This window comes from Pundamilia nyererei, unplaced genomic scaffold (assembly GCF_000239375.1).
Source record: "Pundamilia nyererei isolate P.nyererei 1_Seehausen unplaced genomic scaffold, PunNye1.0 scaffold00313, whole genome shotgun sequence".
NCBI classification, from domain to species: Eukaryota; Metazoa; Chordata; class Actinopteri; order Cichliformes; family Cichlidae; genus Pundamilia; species Pundamilia nyererei.
Genome location: NW_005187714.1, coordinates 252,070 through 262,101, shown reverse-complemented (window position 1 = coordinate 262,101; position 10,032 = coordinate 252,070). Strand labels below are relative to the sequence as shown.

At 40.4% G+C, this 10,032-nt stretch overlaps 1 protein-coding gene across 6 annotated transcripts in view; it reads right to left on the bottom strand.

Annotated features, from left to right (window-relative positions):
• The window catches only part of thsd7ab (thrombospondin, type I, domain containing 7Ab), a 200,170-nt gene that overhangs the window by 52,956 nt on the left and 137,182 nt on the right, over positions 1 to 10,032 (bottom strand). For all 6 annotated transcript variants that reach the window (XR_312239.1, XR_312241.1, XR_312240.1 and 3 more), the window contains 2 exons: positions 8,046 to 8,240; positions 6,573 to 6,839 (listed from right to left, as the gene is read on the bottom strand). Coding sequence is in view for 2 of the 6 variants with exons in the window: in XM_005751475.1 (XP_005751532.1) it covers positions 6,573 to 6,839; positions 8,046 to 8,240 (462 nt within the window). In the remaining 4 variants the exon portion in view is untranslated. The remainder of the gene's footprint in view (positions 1 to 6,572; positions 6,840 to 8,045; positions 8,241 to 10,032) is intronic.

Here is a 10,032-nt window from a genome sequence, read left to right as displayed (position 1 = left end):
CACACACACACACACACACACACACACACACACACACACACACACACACACACACACACACACACACACACACACACACACACACACAGAGGCCTCCTTTCCCTTTGGTGTCTCTGAGCCCAGATCAGCATCTCTACATCCACACCTTGCTGAGTAAAGCCTGGCCTCTAAAACAGCTCCATTACCTTCGACCTCCACTTCAGTCTAGTCAGGTCATTTGAAAATCACTCACACTATCACTTGGAGGTTCACCCTGTATAAAAGCCACAGCACCTGTGCCTGCAGTTCACTTGTAATTCAACTGATATAAACTTGTTAGGTGTCTCGTCTCCTCTGTGAAGCCTTTGGGCTGAGGCCAGGAAGGAGATCACTCCTGCTGCCTTTGCAAGTCAACTTAGGTACAGCCAGACACATGCTCTCACTGCAGTCTCCAAAGCAGCCGGAGCTGTAGAAAGCTTCCTTAGCTGGTAAAAACCAAATGATATGGTCTTACTAATCATATGCTTAAATCTCCTTATAATAATTTGTATATGCACCAAACTATCTAAAAGATTAGTCAAGCTTTGTGGAAAGATAAAAAAATATTTTGTAGCCTGCAAGAATGTAACAATTAAATTAAAATGACATTAAACTGTACTTTGCCAGTTCAAGAGATTATTTTGCTGAGAGCATGTCTCGTTATTTTGTAAGGTCTCAAATTTCACAATGCCTTCTGAGATTAGTGTCTTCATCTGGTCCTGAGTCTAGTGGCATTTTGCATATATAACCACCTGACTGGTTTTTTTTTAAACTTATCTGGATAGGTAGGTGGATGTTAGCAAATTACTGATGCGCAGAATGGAACTGACAACACAGCTCCACCCCCCCAATCCAATGACTTCCCTCTATGCACAACTACTATCATCACTGTGCAATACTTAATTTACATGCAATAACCCACACTGTAAATATATAACACTATTTATTTATTTTTCTGATTTGTCTATTTGTACATTTTATATTTTTGAATACTGTTCATATGTATATAGTGTATATAGCGATGCTCTGTATCCCATTGTACATGTATATAGTGATAATAAAGGCATTCTATTCTATTCTATTCTTAAAGCTTCAGAGTCCCACTAAAGTTGTTTTCACATTGGTCTGTGACAAATGACAAATGCTAAATTAGAAAGTATATGTAGCGGCTCAATTAGAAGACAACCATATATGTCTAGATTTACTGAAAGGGCCAATTAGAGCGTTGATACAATTATAAAAAGGTGCAGATGTGAGTGGAAAGTGGTTTAACAGCAACACACTTGTTCTTTTAAACAGATGCAGTCTTTGTTTCGATAATTGCCAACACAATCAACCAAGAACAGCACAAATGAGCAGAAGTGACGTGGGTGGGAATACTTCACACGTGCATAGTGTGTTATATTTAACCTAAAAAAGATAATATAGTATAAGCATATCTTTTATATGTTAATAAAGTTAACGCAGCTGTGCCATGTGGGCAAATATGCACATTGATCTTACTTTTCCGGCATGTAGTGTGATGCTGAAAGCATTTACTACAGTCAAAGGGAAGAATCTGACAAACAGCCAGCTGTGACAACAAGAAGGACAGTCGATAAATTTAAAGCTTCTGCAAAATCCTGAATAAGTGACAGGTGACACATACATCCATAGTTGTCATGCATTTTATAAACCCCACCTGCATTGCTCTAGGTTAAACTCCACCCTGTTGTGTTATGATTTTGGACGGGAATGCTTTAGCACCCAGCTCACGGCTGTGAACTGTCCCCCAAGCTCATTTTAATAACAGCTATCACATTCGTTGTAAGTGTGGACGAGGTAGGATATTGGTTTTCTTCTCATTGTGTAAGTAAAAGATTCATTAAAACATTTACAACATTCTCCTCTCCAAATTCTGCAGTGTGAAAGGAAAACTGCGGCACATACATATGCAATGAGGACAGCCACAAGAGTAACAGAGTCCACATGTTTCCTTTGCTAAATTTTTACTGTGCCTTTTTAATGAGTCACAGCACTAGCCTTTGCACCAGTGCACACCCTCCCAGGGTGTGCTAACAACTGCAAAGTTAATGAAACTTTTTTGTAAATTTAACAATTTTTTTGGTTGTTTTGACAAATATTATAATAATCAATTGCAATGAAAACAACAAAAAGAGGAAACTGTTCTATTGTAAATATAGCACAGATAGAAAGATACATTAAGTTAAATACTGCTGGGCTAAAGTGAACACAACGGATAATAACGAGACTTTATCAAAATATGATTTTCTGTTTGCAACACTTATTTTGTCCATCTGGTCGGGAATAAAGTCCAGGTTATTCATCAGCTAGGCATTTGAAAGCAAATTTCATCTCCCTGATGGCTGTCCTGCGAGACTTTAGATGCACGTTTTGGCTCTAGGGACCACCCAACATTACTGCCTGTTATGCCCCTCTGCTCCACAATCCTCCTCAAGGTAATAGAGACAGCCTAATCCCTAGATGCTCTGAAAAACAACTGTATACACTTTAGGCTCAGGTTGGGGCTCAGAGGGGAACAATAGCAGTGGCCATTAGGCCAGAAGGACTCGCTGATGTTTTTAACTAAAATGATTAAACATTGACCCTTGTCCTCAAACCTTCAGGAGAAGGTTTTGCCTTTATGACTTCCCCCGATGATTGCATCCCCTCCCCCTTTATCACAGTGCTACAGTGCTGAGCCATCCTGTAATATGATGAGGCCAAGGCCCCATGAGCCATCCCGTAATATTATGAGGTTAAGGCTCCCTGAGCCACCCTGTAATATTAAGTCACAGTGAAGGTCAAAGCATCATGGGTTGTTGATAGCAGCAGAGATAAGAAATAAGACTAACGCCGAGCACATCAGAGATGAGAGATTTTCCCCTGTATTATCATCTTTGGCATAGTTTAATGTTACTTACCTACACAGCTTTGTGTGTATGGTTTGAGAAGGCTGTTGCTTTTTTGTTTTGTTTTGTTTAAGTTACACCAAACAGATGATCTGCTGTTGAGAAAATGAGAAATTCATACACACAAACACTGTTTGCAATTTATTTCCATCAAAGTGAAGAGTTTAAAGACATGAGTGGTGGCTGAAATTCTAAAACAGGAATGGTCGATTTCTTGACAGGACATAAGAGTGGACAGGAGAGATGAGGAAAGGACGTGCAGGAAATGGCCTGGGGTAGACTCGCCAAAACCAGTAAGTTATGTTGGTGCATGAGAAAAGCCAGGCCTAAAGATCTAGGCCTAAAGTTCAGTCAGCGAGCCCCTTAACAATCACAGGTCTGCATTCCCCAACTGGTTGGTGAGTGGCTGCTAGAGGTTGCTGGCAGTTGCTTGCAAAGAAGTGTATGGAGCTGCACCAGAATGCTCCATGCAATTACTCTTTCCTAGCAGATTGCTGTGGTCGTGTGTAGTTTGCCTGGAAGATGTCAACTTGTCTGCCAATATTCATCAACTGCTTGGTGAGCTGCAGTGAAAAGTGTGTCTTTTCTGTGTTGGTTGTAGTGGTAAGGCACAAGTGCCACCTGAAATATCAAAATCTCATAGCAACCAAAGCGGTCAGGATTTCGGTGCAGCATCCCCTTTGTGATATATTTCACCTAGAAACATTAAGCAAACACTCGCCAACATTTTACCCTAACAACCTGTTGTTTCCAGGTGGTGCCAACTGGTCGCTAAGTCTGCGTGACTGAGGCCTTAATATAGTGTTCACTCTCACTGACTTTTGCTGTTATTTATGGCTGTGTTATTCATTTTTCCCTCTTTCATCACATGTGTGCTTCAAGTGTGAGAATTGGTCATTTAAACGACTTGAAGCTGCATTTATTCAGGTCATCAACAATATACCTGCCAGGTATGGCGAAGATCAGATGAACGGTTGTTGAAAAAAATGCAAGAAAACACAAATGCCTACAGCATTTGAAAAGATGAAAAGTTTCCAACAGAACAAATAAGCAGAGTGAGTGGTTTAACTTTTGACCCCCTCAGATAAAAGATGAATCTCCGACCTCCAAAGAGAGGATCAAAGCAGTCAGTCGACGGGAAACACCGATGCAATGAAACAAGCCAAAGGATGAATACTGTATTTCCGAGATTCCCAACAATTCACTTGCCAATTGTGTCCTCTGTTTATTAGAGAACTCCTTTTGTGGTTGACTGGATTATTGCTGAACACTACGAGAATCATGAATCTTTCATTTGGATGTTTCTTTTGCTGCTGATTGCTCCATCCCTGCTGTCAAGGTTGACTTTTTAATTGGCTAAAAAAATAAGCCTATATAATAAGATATAATATATATATAATCCTTATAGGGTTGCTTGCTGTGCCTGTGTCAAAACCTCAGAATAACAGCTTATTGAAAACAAGTGGTGCTAAAGCAGAGTGAGTGTTATCTTCTCTTATGCAAAATTATTTTCACGGAGGAATAAGACAATCTGAAAAGTGTGCAGAACCACAAAGCTTGAAATAACGTCCACATTTAATGATAACCCCCTTTTTTCTGGTGATGTCTGTGTAATAAAAAGATAAAGGGAGCACAGTTTGCCTGATCGACATCATAGCCGGGGGCATTGTGTCAGCTGCGGAGTCGCGGAAGGACCATGTCTCCTCCTCCATCAAGATTAAAAGTGATGATGGTAAAGATGGAGAGAATGGCTGAGAAATTGGGAGAGGGAGTTGCAAGGAGAACAGAGGAAGACGGCTGAATGAGGGGAATAAAAGAGATTTAATGATCTCTTTGAGCTTCACATGCACTAATGCCAAGCTTCATGAATGTGTTGTTGTTTTTCTGTGCACCTCAAGGAATATTCCTTTTTTCTTAGCTCAACAACGCTTAAAGATGAATGCATGGGTGCACACGTATGCACTCACAAACATTCACATAGGTGTAAAAATACAAAGAATCTGACAAAAGCACACAAACACACAGAGCCCCAGCCTTACGATGCGCTCGTCACACCCACACTCAGATTAACTGACGCATATCTAAATCTGTGACTCACACAAGGAGAATAAAACCATGTTTATATATGCACAACACTGATGTATTCATTTGAACATCTCCTGCATTCGTTTCCACAGCAATTTCACAACGAGTTTCTGAGCTGGGATTCTTTGCTTGAAGTATTTTGGATCTAAGATAAGACCTTACAATGAGGGGACAACTGATTCTGACAGGAGTGTGCCAGAAAAAGGCCTCCTTATGTGAAATTCAGTATTCAGAATGAGTCTTTAGCAGCCATGGGAGGGGTTTTCATATGTGCACAAACAAAATCTTTTGCTTCAGATGAATATTTAACAGAACAAAGTTATTCCTGCATCTGCTACATTTCAGTGCACTACAGTAAACTTCTCACCTGAAACCAAGAAGTAAAGTACAAGAAAGGGGAGAAAAGTCTGATTTTCTACACATTGTGCTCCAACTCAAGACTGAAATCCAGATTTCTGAGAGCTGCCACCAAATTTTAAATGGTAGTAAACTGAACTTAACTCCTAAAAAAAACTACAAAATATCCCAGAAAGGTTTCTGTTGCATTGTGTAGCCATAAATGGTAGTTGTGGTCAACGTGTCTAATTCTACAGCAGCACCACTTTTGGCAAACAGCATCTCTGCATGGCTGGATAACCCACAGAAAACAGTGTCTTCGTTATAAATTAGTTTCAATAAAACTAGCCAGAGGAAATCTTCAGGAATTATGAGACATGGCCTGTGTGCACACATCTGAAATTAACCACAGTTGAGGGAGTAGATGCCGTGGCTCCGTCTGGCGCAGCATCACCCACAGCTTGTCACCATTACTGTTAGAGATACATTGAGCCAAAACCCCCAATTTATGAGTTCTACCCTGGTTTTAAAGCAAATTAGATAACTAAAGCCATGTAGAACACAACCATTTAATGCTGCACTTCCACCCACTATAATGCACACTCTGTGGAATAAACAGAAAGGTCTTCAGTGCAGCCACACATCGCTGCTACAGGTACAGTATACAAATGTTCAGACTTTTAAAAAAATACCCATTTAAAGGTGATTTAGGACGAAACTCACAAAATAAACACCTGAAAATGAACAACGTGGTAAAATGAAAGTATATGGTTGAGTTTATGAACATTGCCCAAAGGTGCTACAACCATAAAAAAGCAGTTTATCAGCCTAGTGCTACTGCTAACTACGTTTAAATATATAAAGACATCCTAAAAATTGTCAGTTCAACTATAGAGCCAGTTTTACCCTCGGTAGTTCAGCTGATATTCATATACTCATATATGATATGTGATCCAAGTGAAATTTGGGACTCATCCAAATATTTTGAAAGGGTTGTAGCTTATGTCTAAAAACATACTGAGATACATGTAAAATTAACATCCTCCAATTCTTAGGTCTGCCTGGTGAGTGTGTAACACACTGTCCAGCAGCTAATGAGGATATGTGCCAACAAACTATTATTTATGTAATCTGTACCGCACATTTTTCGAGGTTTTCCTTTACAAAAGGAACAAGCTCTGGGACTACACTCCTGACAAACGCACATGCAAGCATACCCACCATGACTGTTGCAGCGTGACGTCTCCACCAGCCTGTTGTCCTGATCGTAGCACACCATGGCCTGGTAGCGGTAGCCCTGTCCACATTCCTTGATGTCTCCTTGCACCTTCATTCCTAGGATGCTCTCCACTCTGCCTCCCTCAGGCAGGATGCAGTCTGACCAGTTCCCCACTGGCTGTGCGTTGTACTTATCACAGGGGCAGTACTGCGTCTCACTCAGAGGGTACATTTGTGTGTTCTTGCACTTGTCTTTCTTCTTGCTTCTCCCTGCGGAGTGGAGCAGGATATAGATTAAGAGAATCCAGAGACCTATGTGTCTGCTGGCATTGACGGATTTCAGCATGATACTGAGGCTGCTTTCAAGGTCTTGTTTACCCGCTAAAAAAAAGACTAGACAACACAGGAGCTGCTGTGCCCCTATGCATGTGGGATACATGATGATAGATTAGGCTTGCCAAATAGTTTCCAGCAGAGTGGGCTCTTACTGAAACAGCTTGATATTTTTTATCCTCACACATGCCAAGCATCGTTAATCACAGATCACTGTGCAAAGAAATACTCTTTTCCTTACAGCAGCTCTCATTAGTAGCTGTTTCCAATGTAAATAAGGAGATGATGTGTGGATGACTGTCCCTCTGATGATCCGAGGCTTTACCTGCAGTTTTTTGCCATCAAATTTTCGAACTGTGGATTCTCAAATTTGTCTTGTGACAGGCGCACAGCTTTGTGTTGTTGATACTGTCCACAAACATCACAGTGACCAACAGGCAGAAGAAATTAATGCTTCTTCCACCTGGGATCCAAATGTTACACCAACCACAATTATTTTAGATTTGGTAAAAAGAAAAACTTACTAAGGCTAAAAAGAAATGAACTAGGAGGTAGTGGGCAGTCATGGTATTAATAAAAATGCTTTTGAACCACAGGATAGTGGCTAAACCACAAAATCCACACTTTCCCCTTCCTAAAAAACTAAAAACAATGAAAGCATGTCTCTAAAAGAGTAATTACCTGACTTATGACTTACTAATGATCCGTCTGCTCTCTTACACATAGGTGGTTGGGTCAAAAGGTACTTAAAATTCACATCACTGGATAACAAAAGCTTCTCAAATCCACTTTCTCACAGTTTCGGGTTGACTTTGTAACCTCTGTGCACAGTTGTGGAGGTACCTTAATTCTTTACACTATTACACATGACTGCAATGCACGACGTACCCCCTGGTGACACTGACACTGATCACAAAGGCAGACGTCTTCTCCTAGACTTGTTGCTTTAATTCCACCAGAACATTTAGCTGTCAAAAACTAAACGCAGAGATTTTTTACCTTGTGTTTCATTTTAAAACTCCTCTGTTGGAGCGCTGCTCAAATCTTCTTGCACTCCTCAAATGTTAAACTCCAATGCAAATAAGTCTGCCTGAAAACGGTTCACAGCAATGCATTGTTTGTGCTATGCCGCTCTGTCCTCACCTATCAATGACCTCTTTCTGGTGCGGACCCCCACACAGTCAGCTGTGCAAGACGAGAACTTGGACCAGTTGGTCAGCTGGCAGTCATCCTGGCAGGGGAGCTGACAGCGCTGAGTGATGGCAGGCATGGCCTTGGCAAATTTCAGACACTCACTGATATCGGCCTGCGTCCCGTCCAGCTGGCGGCAGGACACGGCTGGAAGAATGAGAGGAAGTCGGGTCAGAAGACCCCATTAGAACATTAAACATTGTGATTTAATGACTGATTGTTTCAACAGATTGATTGGAAGTCGTAACATGAATGGAAAGTTAAAGACATTGTTGAAAGGTAATCAAAAGTTGAATGTTTATAGGAACACTAATGTAAAAAAAAAAAACAAGCATTCAAGTTGAGATGACTAAATACCATTTTTCACGACTGTTACTGTTACAGTTTACTTTACTTTTTTGATGCATTTTCCATTTGCAGGACTTCCTCTGAATCTTACTTCATCACAGCATATTTTGATTTTGTAGACAAAACAAAATGTCCTAAAAAGTAGTAAAATATAAAGTATTTAGCTCTACATTCAGCAATTCCAAAATGAGAAACAAACTTATATGTTGTATTTGTGCACAATAAAAATATAAACGCAAGGGTCATTCATATTTCATATAGTGTGGTTGCTTCCAGTTCAACCACAGTAGATTTCCCTGCAATGAAGCACGGAAATCTCACTTACGTTAAATGTCAAAATTTTACAGGAAGGAAAAGTTCAGCAAGGTACTCTCAGCTAATCCCTTATTTCCCAAGAGCCTACCACGGCACACGGATCTGCATCTTTGATTTGGTACAGATTTTATGCCTTTCCTGACACATTCCTCCCATTTATTGAGGCTTGGGACCAACACTCGGAGTACACTAGCTTGTGACTTCCTGAGGCTGGGTTTGTATCTCCTCCCAGTCTCAGACCTGCTCAGTATTTAGGTCAGAAAGCTTGACTCTAATAGTTCAATAATTTAACAACCAGTGTTCCAGTTATTTGTGCATTATGCACACAATATATAAAGTTAAGGTGAGTTGAGTTGCAGACGGGCTTATAAGCACATTTGGTTTCCTATGGAAAGAAATATCTGCTGCCTGTAGCAGGGGCAGGGATAGCTCAGTAGGTAGAGTGGAGGCCCCATGATCGGAAGGTCGGGGGTTCAACTCCCCTGAACAGCTACCCTGAGGTACCCCTGAGCAAGGTACCGTCCCTACACACTGCTCCCCGGGCGCCCAATGGCTGCCCACTGCTTCACTGAGTGAATGGGTTAAATGCAGAGAGCGATTTTCCCCACGGGGACCAATAAAGTACACCTTCTTCTTCTTCTGTAGCTTGATGTTATATTTTTACTGCACAGATAAAAACTAGACAGCAAAAGTGATATTTTTGCCTCATGATATTGCTGTGTTTTAAAAAGGCAATATAGTATATTATACATTTAGCACTTGCAGAAGTCATTTAATAGAGGTAAAGCTTGACTAATAAAAGATTTTTGTCGGCCAAGAAAAATTTAAGGGAGTGAAAACTTCAGATATCACTAACTATTGTAATAGGATTTATATAGATTTATAAATACATATCTTTATATGTATTTATAAACTCTCTCTATATATGTAAACACTGTTGGGTTCATTAAATCACCTGAATAACCTTTCAGTTATGTAAGTCACAAGAGCATGTTAGTAACACGGGCACTGCTTGGTTTCTATTTATGGCCACAACCAGAAAACAAAATGAAACTTAACATTACTCTAAGGTTACAATTCATAAAGAAGATGCCACATTGAAGATTCGCTTAACCAACAAATGATGTTACTTATAAACAAAGATAAATAAACCATTTGGGTCTTGGCCCGGTACACAATAGACTATAGGAGCCAGGACTTTCCCCTCTAAACTAATTTAATAGTAAATGAAATAAGCTAAATAAGCTAAATAACCCCCCCCCCCACACACACACAC